The sequence below is a fragment of the Antennarius striatus genome, chromosome 4, assembly GCF_040054535.1.
Source record: "Antennarius striatus isolate MH-2024 chromosome 4, ASM4005453v1, whole genome shotgun sequence".
In the NCBI taxonomy this organism is placed as follows: Eukaryota; Metazoa; Chordata; class Actinopteri; order Lophiiformes; family Antennariidae; genus Antennarius; species Antennarius striatus.
The window spans coordinates 4,365,001-4,383,652 of record NC_090779.1 but is presented as its reverse complement, the minus strand read 5'-3'; the positions used below and the strand labels follow the sequence as shown (position 1 = coordinate 4,383,652).

At 41.2% G+C, this 18,652-nt stretch overlaps 1 protein-coding gene across 1 annotated transcript; it reads right to left on the bottom strand.

Moving 5' to 3' along the window:
* Window positions 1-5,303: 5,303 nt before the first annotated feature.
* LOC137593545 (myosin heavy chain, fast skeletal muscle-like) lies at window positions 5,304-16,396 on the bottom strand. Its single transcript, XM_068312353.1, has 39 exons — window positions 16,190-16,396; window positions 15,969-16,112; window positions 15,721-15,877; window positions 15,600-15,627; window positions 15,411-15,519; window positions 15,217-15,309; window positions 15,074-15,137; window positions 14,895-14,993; window positions 14,708-14,811; window positions 14,469-14,607; window positions 14,213-14,331; window positions 13,946-14,095; window positions 13,683-13,853; window positions 13,296-13,596; window positions 13,136-13,203; window positions 12,979-13,066; window positions 12,749-12,866; window positions 12,551-12,674; window positions 11,627-11,763; window positions 11,287-11,542; window positions 10,966-11,208; window positions 10,706-10,882; window positions 10,478-10,623; window positions 10,297-10,387; window positions 9,826-10,215; window positions 9,586-9,712; window positions 9,377-9,495; window positions 9,100-9,296; window positions 7,855-8,038; window positions 7,567-7,732; window positions 7,314-7,438; window positions 6,908-7,216; window positions 6,621-6,824; window positions 6,394-6,519; window positions 6,123-6,293; window positions 5,886-5,990; window positions 5,713-5,808; window positions 5,488-5,619; window positions 5,304-5,324 (listed from the first exon to the last, which is right to left on the bottom strand). The coding sequence occupies exons 1-39, from the start codon at window positions 16,394-16,396 to the stop codon at window positions 5,304-5,306; spliced, it is 5,805 nt and encodes a 1,934-aa protein (XP_068168454.1).
* Window positions 16,397-18,652: the final 2,256 nt, after the last annotated feature.

Sequence of the window (18,652 nt, the reverse complement as noted above, 5' to 3'; positions counted from 1 at the left end):
TCAGTCACGCGAACCCTGTGAGGACATATCTGCTGCAGACATTCTTTGGATGACCCTGTGCAGAAACATACATTCTAATTTCAAGTACAGTATATGAAATGATCTGGCTAGCTGCTTCTGTCAGTTTCTAACTTCTTCCAAGGATACCGACAGTCATGCAAGCATTTCCAAATATGGTCTAACAGTAATTATTTTCATGCAGCATCTTCATGACCTCGAGGCATTCTGGTGCTACCTTCACGAGGGCTGAATAATTTGGCACACACACAACAATCCAGATCTTTGGTTCAAGGAGATATTATTTTATTATTATATTTTATTGTATTATTTTATTGTATTAAAAACTTTCCACCACACTCTGAGTATCGAACCTTTGGCCGAGTCAATTAGACAAATGTAGCGCCCCATGTAGCCATGGGGTGGGTTGAGTTCGAATAATAATGAAATGACTGACCCAGACAACAGCTGTTAAATTTAAAGGAATCTCTTTACTGAAATGATATTTGGTTTTTTGTTTTAAAATTAAAAAGAAAACTCCCTTATGGAACGTAATAAAATAAAATATTAAATGACATGCAAAGATATGATGAAATGCCCAGTATATGACCCGAGGCTTTAAAACCTTAGATTGAACAAAATCTGTGTTATCTCAATCAAAGGAATGATATTACCAACCCATAGATTGTATAATGGCATTGAAATGGACTTGAAAAAATAACTTTACACCTTTAACACACTTTGTGGGCCCACACACACACACACACACACCGTGTACACACACACACCCCACCCACGATGCAGGCCTGTGTGTCGCTCCGTGTGGTCCTCAGTAGCATCCGACAGTTACCGAACAACTCACAGCTTCTCGTCGACGCTGCAGCATCAACTCCCCATACTGTACTGTACTTGCGCCAAACGTGTCCAATGGCCACCGTGAAGGGAAACAGTTTCTCCGCGACAACCTCCTCCAAACTGACGTCTCGTAGATGCGAGGGTCGTCCGGCCAGTCCACCTCTCGCTCCGCTGATCCACGCTGACACACCGGGACCCTGTGTTTACTCCTCTCGCTGTTACCGTTTCCACAAAACCATGAGCTACTTGCCCACCGCAAAATTAACTTTTATCTCAACGTTAGGAGTAGTAGTTCGTCCACTCTATCTTTTTCCCACAATCCCTCTCTCTTCTCTTTTTTTTTCTCCTTCCTCCTCCTCCTTTCTTTTCCCGCCATCTCCTCCGCCCCCGCCCCCCCAGCCAATGCCGGCAGGTGGCACGGAACGGAACACCTTCACAACCAATCCCCAGCATCCACTCATACCACACTCGACCACCCTCCGTAATCTGTTTAAATCAGTCTTTTTAATATTAAAATGAATACTTATGTGGCGTGAGCGGAGTATGGGGTGGTGAAGAATACCGGAATCGATGTGTCAACAACGCCACCTGGGGAATTGCACCCCAGGAAATCCTAAACTCAGATGTTAAGATCCCACAGGTCCGTTATACCACTGGGGCGAGACTGTTTTCCATTAAAACAAACAAATTTTTATTAACAAAAGAATTAAAATAATACAATATGTGGCACACACCAGTTATGCCGTACTATAGGGTGAGCACTGGGGTCAAAAGGAAATAAGGGCTGGGGCTCCAGGCCTACCAAGCGGCAGGGACAACCAAAATCAAACGAATCACCCAGTGCACACACTCAAACCAAAAAAAAGGGATCGTGAAGAACGCGCCACCACCAAGGATAAAACTGCCGCTGTCAGCCCGCAGCACCTAACAGAAAAGGAGAAACAATTAGCACAACAGAACAACACAAATTGGTGTGGACTAAATGATGATTTACATAATTTAAATGTACAAACTAATTCAATAAACTAATGGTAAATAACAAAATGTAACTGTAGAAAATGTGAAAATACAATCAAAGTATAATTAACTGAAAATTGAATGGTAAGAGATAGAGAAACGGACTTAAAATATAAAGTGGTGTTCACTGGGCATGGGCGACCATGCAGGCCCTAAAGCTGCCTGTGAACCAACCACACCTTAGAATCAGGGCGATAAGCCGCCGACTAGGACTCAGTCCGCTCTCTGCTTACTGACCGAAATAAACAAAATTAGCGGAACATAGGAACCAAATATAACATAATTAAACTGAGAATGAATTAACCAAAATATGAACAGAACCAAAATAAAGAACCAAATGAAGAACAACAAAAGGAAACTCAAAGAGCCAAATAATCCAAAATCAAATGTGCCATACTTCAACAAAAAGAGGGCCAGTAAGAAATAAAACCAGTATAAAAGGGCCAAGACTAAGCCATTATAAAAGGGCCAGGGCTAATGAGAAGAGCCAGGGTAGCAGCGTGGCCCAAGGAGTAGTGGTCCGTGGTGTCCTGTAATAGCCAGCGCGCCGCAAGCACAGCACACCCCAGGCAACGGGAGGATGTGCGTCTCAAACACGCCTGGGGTACACAGCCAGAGCGGGCAGGTAGACAGACGCACTGAGCAGAGCTCCACACAGGTCAGCCACTCTCCCTCGGCCCCCGACAGCCAGCCACACTGGGCGAGACGGTTGGGTACCTAGATGGCGACCACACGACGGGTTCACACCACCCAAATGGGAAGCCGTCTGGGGAAACTGAGCTGCCGATGCCACGCCAAACAATTTGCGGCCACGCTGAGCCACAGCCACCACGGCAGCGCATGAGGAGCAGGAGAGAGCGGGCGCGACCGCACGCACCTGAATATAACCGTGTGCGCAGCACCGCCCCCCCCCCCATCAGTGCGCCACAGCTGTGCGTAAAAGGCTGGCACAGTGCCAAACAGTGACAGGGAGGGAAATAGCCTCTGGCTACACTTAGGACCTTAAATACTACATTACTAAATTTAGGGCTCTTTAGATTAAACCTCTCGTTTTTCTCAAATGGGCTACACAATAAAAACATTAAGGGAATATTAGATAATGGGGATACGGAACACAAAATATAATTCGCAGATGATATATTAACATACATAAGTGAGTCATCTTCATCCATACTAGCACTTTTAAATAATTTGGGGGAATACGGAATACTATCAGGATATAAAACAAATGAATCTAAATCAGTAGCCATGATGTTATCAGGTAAATACCCAACTGAACTAATTGAGAAGACCAAGTTTAAATGGACGAGCCAAGGATTTAAATATTTGGGCATTACAATCACCTGTCACATCACAACTATTTGAAGCAAACTACGGGAAATTGATTGGTGAAATAAAAAAGGACCTAAGTAGATGGGAAGTTATACCTTTAAATTTACTAGGAAGAATAGAAACTGTGAGAATGAACATACTACCAACATTGTTATTTTTATTTTAGTCACTGCCCATTGTAAGTTCTAACTCTACCCTTACAACTTTAGATAAAACAATATCAAATTTCTATGGCAACATAAAAGGGTCAGAATCAAATATAAAACACTTTTGCAGCCTGAAGACAAGGGAGGGTTGAACCTACCCAATTTAGAGCATTATTACTGGGCCGCACAAATTCGAGCCTTAATTATTTGGATAAATAACGACACGGACACGGTTTGGATGAAGATGGAACACAGTTCATGTAAAAACATTTCTTTCGAATCACTTCCTTTTGTGACTCAAGAAACGAGGAGGAAAGTCAGAATAGAAAATGAATGGATTAAAGGACCAATGAAGATATGCTCAGTGTCATGATCACTCCGTTCCTGCAGTCTGCTCCACGGTTCCCACTGTCCCACCTCCCAGCCTGACCACACCTGCCGCTGATCACCCACACCTACAGCCCATCTGCAATCAGTCCGGTATTTAAACCCACGTCTCACACTCAGTCTCTGCCAGCCTTCTGTCCCTTGACCTCGTCTCCTGCCTGCTCCCTTTCTCTGGAGTGATCCATTGTGTCTCCAGCGTGCTCCGCTGGCCTAGTGGTTACCTGCCGCCTGGGAGACCCAGGTTCGATTCCCACTCCGCCCGGCCTGAAAATAAACACTGTTGAGCTTAACTCCTGTCTTGTCTCTTTGTGCTGCACTTGGGTCCTGTTCGCACCCCGTGACAGTCAGTTGTAAGAAAAAAAATTGGGAATATTCAAATCAATCACTAGAGCCACTAAAGTAACTAAGAATTCAGACTTTTCGCCATCTATACTTGATGCAAGGTATAAAAAATGGTCAAATCAGGGACTAATTTATATAGCACAATTGTTTAATGGGGAATTAAACAATTGTGTCATTGTCATTTGATCATTGTCATTTTATCAACTTAAAGAATTTAACTTACCTCTTCAGGATTTTTATAAATTTTTACAATTATGTCATCTTTTAAAACTTAAGGAATGGGAAAACATTAGTATATCACCGACGGAGTTAGAAGGACTGCTGATCTCAATGACTGGAGAAAATACAACAAAAAAGGGGACTATATAAAAAATATACAAGGCTCTACAACAAGACTCTAAGGACAATAATTTAGGGGTTAAAGAGAAAGGGGAACTGGAAGCTAATATTATAATAATAGATAAAGAATGGGAAGACACTTTTGAAGCGGGCCACAAATTAACCAGTAGTCCAACACTTAAGGAATTTGACTGTAAGGTTAAAATGCGATATTTTAATACTCCGGTAGTGACGTCAAAGTATAACAATGTAATTTGTGCTGGACGGGATGTGGAAAGGAGGGAGACCACACACATATACAGTATTTTGGGACTGTCCCAAACTTTTACATTCTGGAATGATATTCAAGAAGACATTAAACATATTTTGGGCATAAATATTGTTTTAAATCCAGCATTGGTCATTTTAGGGATACCATCAACTAATTTGAAATATAAAGAATGATATGATAAGAATCATAAAGATATGGGAACGCCCCACTTATCCGCCCGGATAAGTGGGGCCGGGTCATGTTCTTAGTTGTCTCACTGTCCTTTTCCTCGTTTGTGAATTTTTTAATTTTTGCCGTGCTGCTTTTGGTTTTCTTTCCTCGCTCAGCCTCAGCAAAAATGTTAATTTTTTCCACGTAAGTCAGTCTCTGCTCCTTGGGGTCCAGATGCAAACAACCTGTAACAAAATGTGTGTTTGACTGAAGTATGTATATATGAACCACCTCTTCTCTGCTGCTGCAATCGTGCAGATTTCCCCACTGTGGATCGAATAAAGGATTATCTTAAAAAACAAAACTAATGAAGAAAAACAAGTACATATGAACTTCAAAAACAACTTTATTGGGATATATTTCAAATCATATTATATGAAAAGAAATAGTCCATCATCTGAAGTGTTTTACTCAGCTGCCTCTTTTCCCTGTAAGAAAAAAAATAGAAGTGGTTTCTAAGTGGTTCTTAAGTTCCTAAGCATACTTTTTACATGTAATGTTTTTATCTGACATACAGCTACTGAAGTAAAAAGGTAGAACCGATAATTTTTTTTCATGACTAAAGTTCTGTGGAAATATGGATAGACTTACCTTGCCAGAGTCACGACTCTTTGCTCTCAGTTTGTTGACCTGAGACTCTGCAATGTCAGCACGCTCTTCAGCCTCCTCCAGCTCATGCTGGATCTTCCTGCACTTGGACAGGTGAACATTGGCCTGTTCCTCCTGAAATACAAGACAGAAATATATTTCAGTGTTCAGAAAGACCTGCTAGGTTTGTTAAAGTCTAAAAAAAATGAAGAGGTGTCTTGTCCTTACTGCTTCTTCAGCCTGCCTCTTGTAGGCCTTCACCTTGAGCTGCAGCTTGTCAACCAGATCCTGGAGCCTGGTAACATTTTTCTTGTCCTCCTCAGTCTATCAAAGGTATTTCTGTTCAAGTTTACATACGTTTAGCATGAATGTAAATGGTAGTTACAAAAGTCCTTATATACCTGGTAAGTCAGCTCCTTCACCCTCCTCTCATATTTGCGGACACCCTTAACAGCATCTGCACCGCGTCTCTGTTCGGCTTCAATTTCTGCCTCCAGCTCACGCACCTACAGGAAACCAGAAAATATTTTTGATCCTTACAGATTTACTGTTTTACATTGGCTCAGATGTCCAAACAGTTTTTTGTTAATAGGTTGTGGTCCTTGTTTTGGACCTCAACCAAAAATGGGTTGTCTTACTCTAGACTCAAGTTTCTGGAGCTGCTTCTTTCCACCCTTCATGGCCAGATTCTCAGCCTCATCCAGGCGGTGTTGCAGGTCCTTCACTGCGACCTCCAGGTTCTTCTTCATCCTCTCCAGGTGAGCACTAGTGTCCTGCTCCTTCTTCAGCTCCTCAGCCATCATAGCAGCCTAGAAGAAGCATTGTAAGATTGCAATGTTATAAGCAGAAAACAAACAAAAAAAGTCCTTCACTTACACAACAATGTATGAAAATAAGAGTTAAACTTACATCGGTAATAGCTTTCTTGGCCTTGTCCTCGGCATTCCTTGCTTCCTGAACAGTGTCATCAACTTCACTCTGGATCTGGACCAGATCAGCCTCAAGCTTCTTCTTGGTGTTCATGAGACTCGTATTCTAAAGTGTTAAAAGATTGAGTCATGTCAGTCATCTCATGGATTGTCAAATTTATATTTAAAAAGTGGTTTCAGATAATTGAATAATTGATAGTTGTTCACCTGGGAGTGCAGAAGTCCAACACGCTCACTGGCATCGACCAGCTCCTGCTCAGCGATTTTGCGGCTTCTCTCAGTTTGTTCCAGAGCAGCTCTAAGTTCCTCAATTTCAGCCACCATGAGACCGTTCCTGCGGTCCACCATGGCAGCTTGTTCCTTGAGGTCATCTTGGGCTCTAACAGCATCATCAAGGTGCAGTTGTGCATCCTGGTGAATAACATTAGCAGAATATAAATACCAAAAGTAGGTGAAATGACCCAAATCATAGCAGCTACTCTGTTCTTCCATACCTTCAGCTGTGCCTGGACATTCCTCAGCTGCTTCTGGGACTCACTGGCCTGGCGGTTGGCATGGCTCAACTGAATCTCCATCTCATTCAGGTCTCCCTCCATCTTCTTCTTGATTCTCAGGGCATCATTCCTGCTCCTGACCTCAGAATCCAGAGTGCTCTGCATGGAGTCAATCACTCTCTGGCTGTTTCTCTTGATCTGTTCCATCTCCTCATCTTTCTCTGCCAGCTTCCTGTCCACCTCACCCTTAATCTGGTTAAGCTCCAACTGGACACGCAGGATCTTAGATTCTTCATGCTCCAAAGTGCCCTGATAATATCAAAAAATAAAATTTATTTTTGTTGACAAATATTGGAGGGAGCATTTGTCGATTGCGATTCAGTAAATCTTCTGAGATTAAAGGTACCTCGGCCTCTTCAAGAGCTGTCTGAATCTCAGACTTTTCTGTCTCCACCTGCTTCTTGGCTTTTTCTAGCTCATGGATGCTCTTACCAGTCTCACCAATTTGTTCAGTCAGATCTGAGATCTCCTCTGCAAAGAGAAGCATGTTTATGATATTATTAAAACTTGTTGTGTCCAACCCTAAATTGAGTACAACACAGACACATATCTGTGTTGATAGCGTGTCATTTTAGTTACATCATCTGATCAGAACTCACGTTGCAGGTTCTTGTTTTCACGCTTCATGGTCTCCAGCTGATCAAGAGCTTCCTCATAGGAGTTCTTCATTTTGAACAACTCAGTGCCAAGAGAACGAGCCTCCTTCAGAGCTCCCTCAAGCTCTGCCTGGCCCTCCTCATACTTCTGTTTCCACTCAGCCAAGACCTGAGTAACATAATTTAGACAGCTGACTTATTTTGTTTGCAACATAAAATTAAATTAATTTCAAATATAGTAGTCCATTGTCTGTGAGCCTTGATAATACAAGGTAATTCAAACTTTGTTACCTTGTCAAAGTTCCTCTGCTTCTTGTCCAGGTTGGCAGCCAGTCCGTTAGCCCTTTCCACATCAATCATGAGGTCCTCCACTTCACTCTGAAGCCTTTGTTTGGTCTTCTCAAGAGATGCACACTTGGAATTCACTGCCTCGATTTGTTCCTCAGCCTCTTGAAGGCGCTGCGCCAGTTTTTTCCTTTATGATATAAAAAAACAAGAATGGTTTCCAATTTAAGCCACTACAGTTTCAATTACTTTCCAGATAGTCTACATCTGTGAAATGGACATTTTTATATATGTTCACTGTCACCTTACAACAAGAAGATCCTGTTATTTGCAGGGTTTGTATGGTCTCCCCATGTCTGCATGGATTTTGTTCGGGTTCTCTGGTTTCCTCCCACCTCCAAATACATGCACTTCAGGTGGATTGTTTATTTCATAATTGTCCATAGGTGTGAATGTGTGCGTGAGTGGTTGTTTGTCTTTTGTGTGGTTAGGGTTAGGGTCTGTGATGCGCTGACAACGTGTCCCCTGTGTCTCTCAGCTTGATGCCTGTAAGTCCGCTGGGACAGACTCCAGCAACTAACATGACCCATGGAGGTGGTTTGGAAAATGAATGAATGAATATTTTTCTCAATTTTTAAAGGTAGATTGAAAAGATGTCCCATGTTGCACTAGTAACTTGTCCGGGGTGTACCCCGGCTCTTTCCTTATCCTACTGGGAGAGGTTCCAGTGTCACCTGGGAGCAGTAAGACAGATAAGTGACTAAAGGCAATTATTGTCATTTCATGTTAAGGAAAGTAGATGGTTGGATTGATATAAAAGACAGAGAGTAACGGAAATAGCAGTAAAATATAAGCATGTTAAAAACAAAGGTGAAGTCCAGAGCAGTTTAATGTACACAAAGCATCTCAGTAAATCTGTAATCCTTAAATCTGTAATCTGCTGTATCTTTTATTCTTTGTGCTCCCTCTCCTCAATGTGCTGTTAAACATGTTCCAGGGACGGAAGATTTTCCTACATGTGTTCATCGAGCATTTTGAACACAGTTCCTGCTGCTAAAGGAGCTCCACTGTGATGTGATGCCAGCCTGCAGAGGGTGGCTAATGTCATCAGCAAAGGACAGCAACTTGTCCAGTGGTTGCTGTGCAATTGCGATCACCCACTCAAGTTCCACCCAACCACAGAGACAGCATACTTGACGAGTTAATCATTTAACACTGTAATGAACAAGTAATGTTTTCTACGTTACTCACTTGGCCTCCTCAAGCTCCTCAGTGCGCTGAATGGCATCAGTTTCATATTTAGTTCTCCATTGAGCAACCTCACTGTTGGCTTTTGACATTCCACGCTGCAATTCAGCTTTGGCTTCCTGCTCCTCTTCAAACTGCTCCCTTAGCAGATCACAGTCATGGCGGGCTGATTGCAGTCCATGGGCTAGAGCATTCTTGGCCTTGCGTAGAAATAATGTTCAGTTTGTACGATGTCTATTTAAAGTCCATACATTCATCGAATAACAAGTAAACTTTTTACCTTAACCTCCTCCTCAATCTGTCTCTTAAGATCCTCAATCTGCTGTGTGAAGGCCTGCTTTCCTCTGGTCAGCTGGGAGACAAGAGCTTCTTTCTCTTCAATTTGACGACCAAACTCACCTTGCGTGAAAGAAGTCATGTGTGGTTAATCTAATCTGTCTAGGTTCTCAGTAACAGACAACAAATGATTCCCTGGTACGTCTTGGATACCATTTTCTGTAAGGAGACGGGCTTTCTGTGCACTCATATCATTAATTTGACGAACATTTTCATCGTTCTTGGTCTTCAGTTCACTCAGTTGGTCCTCAAGAGTACGGCACAACTTCTCTAGATTTCCCTAAAGAATAAGAGATTGGTCAGATCACTGGCCACCTTAAATATATTTGATAAAGTGCACTCTTCTATATATATAGTGTTTGTTAGTAATACCCAACTTCATTTTTCATGTACCTTTGCTTTGGCAACAGCTTCCATGTTGCTTGAGAGGTCATCAATCTCCATCTTGTATTCACTCTTTTCCTTTTCAAGCTTCTGCTTAACACGCTGGAGGTTGTCAATCTGCTCTCCCAGCTCAGCAACGCTGTCAGCCTGCTTCTTGCGAAGAGCAGCAGCGGTGGCTTCATGCTGCAGTGTGGACTCTTCCAGGTCCCGACGGAGCTTCTGGAACTCCGCTTCACGCTTCTTGTTCATCTCAATCTGAGCAGCAGTAGCCCCACCAGCCTCCTCTAGCCTCTCACTGATCTCCTCCAGTTCTCTGGAGAGGTCAGCTCTCTGCTTCTCAACCTTGGCACGAGCAGCACGCTCAGCCTCAATCTCTTCCTCCAGTTCCTCAATACGAGCCTGTTGATTGTGACTGTATTGTTATTCAACATAATTTATAATAGCTAACTTTTGCAGTAATCTTTCATGTGACATAATAACCTGAAGCTCCTTGATCTTCTTCTGAAGTTGAGCACCCAATGACTGCTCATCCTCAATCTTGCTGAGGAGCTGACTGGTTTCAAAGTCCTTCCTGTTAGACAGAAAGACAAAGTAGTTTATAGTACACAAACATTGCACAAGAAATATCAAAAGAAATTCTTAATAGAATTAGTAATGTTACTTTTTCAGTTTCTCATCGGACTGCTGCTTGTCATTCTCAAGATCCATGATGGATTCCTGGGCAAGTTTCAAATCACCCTCAAGCTTCCTCTTGGCTCTCTCAAGGTCCATACGCAGCTTCTTTTCTTGCTCCAGAGAACCCTCAAGCTGAACATGATGAAAATTTGTGTTTAATGTCATGTTCAAAAACAGTCCTACTTTGCTGCTCAACGTGAGTTCATAAACTTACATCATCCACTTGCTGCTCAAGTTTGGTCTTGGCCTTGGTCAGAGTGTTGACTTTATCTTCCTCAGCCTGCAGGTCATCAAGAGTCTGCTGGTGAGCCTCCTGAAGGGCTTTCTTTTCCTTGGTCAGCTTAGCAATGCTCTCATCCTGAGAGGCCATCTCCTCTGTCAGGTTCTTCACCTACGTTTGACAGAAATTTGCAGTTATTTCATGATACCACATTAATATATCCTCGTCATATTGATAAACTCATAGTTTCAAACCTTGTTTTCAGTAGCATGTTTCTCTTTCTCCACTTTAGCCAAGGTAAGTTCCAGGTCATCAATGTCTTTTTTGAGCTCAGAGCATTCATCTTCCAGCTTTCTCTTTTTAGCAGTCAGCTCAGCATTGATTTCCTCTTCATCCTCCAGTCTCTCAGTTGTCTCCTTGAGTTTAGCTTCCAGCTGAATCTTGCTCTTGATAAGTCCTTCACACCTTTCCTCAGCATCTGACAGATTCTCTGATTCCTAATTGGTTTCATGAGACCAGATGTCAGCACATCATCATTGTAAATGAGGAAGCACTCCGGTCTGCTTTGTACTTACAGAAGCTACTTGGAGCTGCAGATCATTCTTCTCTTGCAGAAGGGACACCATCTTCTCTTCCAGTTCCTTCTTCTTGGCCAGGGCAGTAGCCAAGTCTGTTTGCATCTTCTCATAGTTCTCTTTCATCTGGGCCAGCTCTTTCTCAGTTTCAGCACTTTTCAGCAGAGGCTTGATCTTGTAGTACACCTTCATCCATGGCCAGTGTTTCACATTCATGAATGAGCGCACATTGTACTGAATGGTGTAGATAGCATCCCTGTGGATAAGTAGTTGCTGTTATAGAGAAACACATTTTTAATTTTTCATACCATGCACCAAAAATGTTCTGTTTGCAGCATGCCTTCTTTCCATCATCTGCACAAACTCCTTTCTCATTAGGAAACCACGACAAAGAGCCTGAGTCATGGTGACTAGAGATGCTAGCTTTTCATCTCTCATCTCCTCAAGGGTACCCAGCAGACCAGCCTTGAAGAATACCTGACCAAAAAAAAAGGAAATAAATTTACTGCATGTCTACATTCTATAATAAATGAAAGAATAAATGCAATCTGATCCAGACAAAGTTTGCTGTATGAAGGATTCTAAATGTTTCCAATCATTCCAAACACAGGTCTGCAGCTCTACACAGGGTGTCCCAAAAATGTACGCAGATTTGAGTGAAATGCTATTGGTAATATGAAAATAAAATTGAAGCTTAAAGAAAATTTAGGAGGGAGTTTGAAAAACAGCCACCAACACGAATCACCACCACTTGAATTGTAGATGCGCAAGAAGAGTTTTTTTGGAAGACCACGGACATCAATGAGCCTCACAAAGTAAGAAAGAGTCCTGGAAACGTCTCAGCGAAGTCCAAAAAAGTTTGTGCGGCAAGGTTGTTGTGTAGAAGGGACTTCCTCCTAAATTGTCTTGGGACTTCAGCTGCATTTTCATACTTCCAGTAGCAACTAATAATGGATTTCCTTTCTTTGAAGTGAAGTTTGACTGACATCATTGACTTCAATGTATTTAATCTGCAAACACCCCCCCCACACACACACACAATCATTAGAGTTGTTAGCTGTTATAGAATCCATGAAAATTTTTGGAACCTCCTGTATACTGGCCTTGTTTCTGTTTATTAATTCTTTTTATTTTTTCCTTGCTACATTTTATTCATTTACACAATTTAGAAGTCTGTTGATGCATTATTCTACTGCTATTAAGGTATAGAAATGGCTTTTAAAAAAGCACAATTTGTTATGAATAATAACATATAAAGGTTTACCTTGGTGTGTCCAAATCGATACTGGTCATGATCAACATCAATTGACCCAAGCAACTTCTCTGAAGCTTTCTTGTTGTCAATGAACTGACCCTCAGGAATGACACTGGCATTCAGGACCTTGTATCTTTAATGACAATGTGAATGGTCAGAACAAGAATTTAAAGTTTACAGCAAATATATTAGAGTCTATATTAATACCTCTGCTTGAAATCACCATAGAGGATTCTGCTTGGGAAACCCTTTCTGCAGATTCTGATACCCTCCAGCACACCGTTACATCTGAGCTGGTGGATAACCAGGAAGTTCTCCATCAGACCTGTGAGGAAATAAGTTTTTTCACTTCACTGAATACTTCATCTCTTTGGTGAGGCAGAGTAAGTAAACCGTAGCAACAAATTAAAACACACTGGTCTGTATTTTATATGCACCTGGAGTCTTTGACTCATTGGGAATCAGACAGCGCACAAAGTGAGGATGGGTGCTCCTCAAGTTTGTCATCAGCTTGCCCAAGTTTTCCTGTAGATCCAAAATGAAAACATTTGCTATGAATACTGTATAAGTAATGTATAATATATAATGTCATACCCTGAACTGTGAAGACACAGTCTGCATAGAACCACCCTTCTTCTTTCCTCCCTTCTTGCCACCAGTCTCTGTTAATAATTAGTAGGCATACATTGTTGAAAGACAATAATGCATATAATTATCCTGAACACAAATGAGATTGTTGTAGCTAATATCATACCCTCAACAACAGGGGGATACAGGTAAGCCAGCAGTTTGACTGAGGACTTCTGGTACAGCTGCACCACAGACTCATTCAATGGATCCTTGTTCTTGTCCAACCAGCCGGAAATGTTGTAGTCCACAATACCAGCATAGTGCACCAGGGAGAAGTGGGCCTCAGCCTTTCCTTTGGCTGGCTTTGGTTTCTCAAATGCTCTGTTTTTGCCAAGATGCTGGTCATACAGTTTGTTCTTGAAGGATGTGTCTGTGGCCTTGGGGAACATGCACTCCTCTTCAAGGATGGAGAAAATACCCATGGGCTTGTGGGTGAAACACACACAAAATTATTTCACTGTTATTCATTAATGACGTAAGGAGTGCAAATATTTGAATATTATGTGATCACCTTTTCAATCAGCTCAATGCAGGCAGCCAAGTCCATACCAAAGTCAATGAACTCCCAGATAATACCCTCCTTCTTGTACTCCTCTTGCTCCAGAACAAACATGTGGTGGTTGAAGAACTGTTGAAGTTTCTCATTGGTGAAGTTGATGCACAACTGTTCCATGCTGTTGAACTGTGAGGGGATAAACATTCAGAATGACACCTTGATGGTAAAAAGAACAATTAAGTATTGGATGGTGAATTATTTGACGAAACTAATCTCACATCAAAGATTTCAAAACCAGCAATATCCAGGACACCAATGAAGAACTGTCTGGGCTGCTTAGTGTCCAACATCTGGTTGATGCGGACGACCATCCACAAGAACATCCTCTCATAGATAGACTTGGCCAAAGCAGTGACAGAGTTCAACACCTGAAAACAAACAGTACAAAACAGACAAACAAACATTTTGTCAGTACTCTCCATTGCTCAATTTAGAAAGATATGGAGTATAAAATCATCTACAAAATACAAGTATATCTTGGTTACCTGAGGTACAGTCTGTCCCTTGGTGACAAACTCATTTCCGACCTTCACTCTGGGATAGCACAGAGCCTTCAGCATGTCAGCAGAGTTCAGGCCCAGCAAGTAAGCAACCTTGTCAGCATCTAAAAAAATAAAATAAAATAAAATAAAATAATTATATATATATATATAGTACAGTATATGAGCATTGTTGTCCATTGTCAGTCTGATAAAGAACTGTTGTTGATTGTCAAGCTGTTGGATGACATAAAGTGCTCACCCTCTGTGCCATCAGGCTCAGCCTGCTCCTCACGTTGCTTCTGCTTGAACTTCATGTTACCATGGTGAAGCACAGCACCAGTCATCTTGTAGATGCTGAGCTTCTCTTCACCAGTGAATCCCAGGATATCAATAGCATTCTGTTTTAAAACATCATTACTTCAGAAAGTTCCTTTTTACAAGTTTTGTATTATGTAGAATGTAATAATCAAAATGTGTTTCTAAATGGAGATCACTGACATCAGTGGCTTCCAGCTCAACTTTGTCATCAATGCTGGCAACAGTGATCTGACCCATGCTGCACATTGGGAAATCGTAGGGGTTGGTTGTGATCAGTGACATTTCTGGAGAATAATAAAAGCAGGATTGTTTTACACAGTATCACAACTTTAAACAGGTTCATATTATGTGAAATATAAATGTTTACCAATCAGCTCGGGTTTGTGGTTTGTCATCATCTGATAGAAGATGTGGTAGCCTCTTTCATCAGGAAGCTGAAATGTCACTCTTGACTTCTCCAGCAGATCTGTAAATGTTTTGTATTGGTTAAATCCCAGCTAGTTCTCATCCTGATTGTCTATATGTAAATTTAGAATTATTACTTACATGTCTCAATATCAGCACTAGACAGTTTGCCAGTTGTACCAAAATGGATTCTGATGAATTTACCCTGTTTAGAACAAATCAGCGTTAAAATCCATCCCTATGGAAGTGTGCAACATCTCTTTAAAAAGTTCCTCCATACTTACGAAACGAGAAGAGTTGTCATTCCTCACAGTTTTGGCATTACCATAGGCCTCCAGCAGGGGGTTGGCTGCTATGATTTGATCTTCAAGTGAGCCCTGTTATCCAGGTTAAAAGGCATGAGAAACATCAGAACATAACAGAATAAATAGTCCATTCATTTGGAACACAGAATTGAAACCATCATGCAGTAAAATACTCCCACCTTTGAGGTATCCTGCTTCTTCTTCTCTCCGCCAACTGAGATTGTTGCAAAGTACTGGATGACACGCTTGGTGTTCACAGTCTTTCCAGCACCAGATTCTCCACTAGGTGTAGACACAGACTATTAAGCAATTTGTCAAACTATACGATTCCAACAGAATATGACAACAATTAAGTTACTTACGTGATCAAGACAGACTGGTTCTCCCTATCTGTTAAATTAAAAAGAGCGGAATTAACTATGTTTATCTGCAACAGAAAATCCATGTAGCTCCCAACTTTTCATTGTTTTGATTTTGACTTACCAGTAAGCATGAACTGATAAGCATTGTCAGAAACAGAGAAGATGTGGGGTGGGGCCTCCATACGCTTCTTGCCTCTGTAGGCGGATACGACTTCAGAATCATATACTGGGAGCCATTTGTAGGGATTCACGGTGGCACAGAACAGCCCAGAGTAGGTCTGAACATCATCACAGAGATTCAACAGATTACTATTTTTTCCATATGATATGTTAGTTTTAGTATATCTTCTCAGCCTGAGTCTGTCTTACGTAGATCATCCATGCTGCATAACGCTCTTTGAGGTTATAAAGCACAGAGGCTTCATTGAGATGGGTCATCATGGCCATGTCCTCAATTTTGTCAAACTTGGGAGGGTTCATTGGAGAGACGTCATCCTCTTTAACTGTCTTCTCCTGAAAAGAGAATATTTTTCACAATGAAAATGGATCACAGTGAATTCATATTTGATTCTGACTTCTCTGATCCCAACCTCTTGAGTGTCCAGGACTTTAACAGTGACTTTGCCACCATCTTTCTTGATGATTGTCCCCTTCAAGTACAGCTCCTTAACATCAGCCACGTAGCAGGCAGCCTTGGCATCAAAAGGTTTGCTTTGAGCCTCAATTCTCTCCTTCTCTGGTTTACGGAGGTAAATGGCAGCTTTGCCATAAATGGCCATCTCTGCATCCGTACTCATGGTGGCAGTTTCCTTACTTTATGTAATGATAGGGCAACAGATAGTAGTATCATTGTCTTGAAAGATGAATTTGTCAAATAATCAATTAATGAGAATATAGTGACCTACTAAATAAATGCTTTCCTATTAAAAAGGAAATACTTTTTATGTCTGAAGCCATTTCACCATTTTTTTCATATTTCAAAAAGCATCTATTTTCAAATTTTAAATAGGACAAAAACTTGAAATTTGACAATTGAATTTACTCACATTCCAAATAAATATTTTTTTTTCGAATTATTGAACTGTGGATGTTCAATGAAAGACAAAAGTTTCAAATGACAATATTAATAATTTTTATTTTTTTTTTACCTGAGCTCCTCCTTCAAGAATCCTCACCAATCCTGTTCAAAATAATTTTTTCGTTAACATAGTGTATGTCTACAGTAAAGAACATATTCGTCTATCAAAGTCATAGGAAAGAAGAAGAGAAGCTTTACCACAAGTCAGAACTCACAGGTCTTCTGTCTCACACTGCTAATACCACAAAGACTCCTTATATTGAATGGGATTTGCTGACAGCGGCAAAGTTAAAAATGGGCTACATGCCAAACGTGGTAGCCAACAGCCAATAGTGGAAACATGTGCTGCTAGTAAATACATTTGATGTTTCAGGTTTCAGGTGATACATTTTTCCGTTTGCCAGTAATAACTACACTATCAATGTGTTTAACCAATAGTGAGGCTGGTGACACTGGTGGCGGCTGGACAGACAGGAAATGGAGGCAGCTGGCACAAGACTGACTGAAACACAAGAAAAAGATAATTGAAACAGCATCCAAAAACACATAGCAAAAACTCACGGGGTAAAATCGATATGAGATTTGTCTGTACCTCTGGGTGTGATGGAATGATTGGGTGAAGACAGGTAGGAGGATGGGTAGCCACACCCAGAAACAGAGAAGACAAAAAGGAAACCAAACAAATCACAGGAAAAAAAAAACTGATCATGGCATCACCATGACATATCCAAATATGTAAAAAATAATAATTATGATACAAAAAAAGTTTTCGATGACTAAAGCATTCACCTGGAAGAAATACTACTTCCTGCTTTACTCATCTTTGACAAAGTTGACAAACAGATGGAATTTATGAATGTTGGTGTCAAGAATTGGAAAAATGCATTAGCTATGCTTCATACAAGATGCAACCACGTGTAACTCAGTAGGACTAAAGAAAACCCTATTTGTTTGCTACACACAGTGGTACTCCATTGCCAAGAGAACACTGGAAAAAAAAGACTGATTACATCTATTTATATAATTTTACATATTAAACATGACTTTGACCAGGTATTGTCTTAATGTTTAATATTTTTGGGTCTACATTTATACCAGTTTTTGTTGTTTTGTCTGTGCCTACTTTCAGCCTGGTTATATAAATACAATGGCAGTTCATATCTATCCATTGGTCTGCAGTCCTCGTCTGTTCATTCGAGCCAAGAGATTGGCCAAAGTATATGTATATGCACACATCTGCCCCTCTACGGTCACTTCACTTTCACTGAACCACTGACTGACCTTCTCCATAAAGCTGCTCTAATTACCAGCTGTCTTTACAACCAGTCTTGGAAAGTACACTCAGGCCTCAGCTGTTGAGAACGTCAGATTATTCACCTCCCAGGTTAGTACATGTTTCCTCTTGGCCTGTCAGGAAGGCAAAGAGTCTCATCCAGGGCTCGAAATTAACTTTTTTTCTTGGCAGCACTGGTGCTCCCAATTTTAGAAGTTAGTAGCACCAGCAAAGACTTAAGGAGCACCTACCCAAAAGCAGTGACGGAGCGATAGAGACGCTCCATCCATCTCCAATCCTCCTCTCTCCCTCGCCCAGGAGAGCAGCCACAGTTGCGCTCTCATTGTTTCCTGGCAGGACCGCAGGACCGCTGTCTCACAAAAAAAGGCGCACCAGATTTGTTTCCCTAGTCGAACCGGTGCTCCCAAATATATTTAATAGTCGCACTGATAAAAATTTGGGTGTGTATGCGACCAAAAAGGGCGCAATTTCGAGCCCAGGTCTCATCCCTTTATAGATTATTGTGTCTCAACCAATTCATGTATAAATACAAAAAAAGAACATCAGTTGTTGCTGTCCAAAAAAGTAAAAAAAATTAAATCTAAGAAGTAGATGAGTGGATGATGGGATACAACGCCTCTCAAAGTCACATGTAATATGTGGTCATATCTTTTAAATTATACTAGTGTTTCAGACTCTGGT

Excerpts from the sequence above, each read along its gene's own strand:
- LOC137593545 (XM_068312353.1), bottom strand. The coding sequence starts at position 16,396 with ATGAGTACGGATGCAGAGATGGCCATTTATGGCAAAGCTGCCATTTAC. Across the intron at positions 13,067-13,135 it reads CTGTGTCTTCACAGTTCAGG|GAAAACTTGGGCAAGCTGAT; the intron begins GTATGACATTAT and ends TTGGATCTACAG. Across the intron at positions 7,439-7,566 it reads TGAAAACAAGAACCTGCAAC|AGGAGATCTCAGATCTGACT; the intron begins GTGAGTTCTGAT and ends TTCTCTTTGCAG.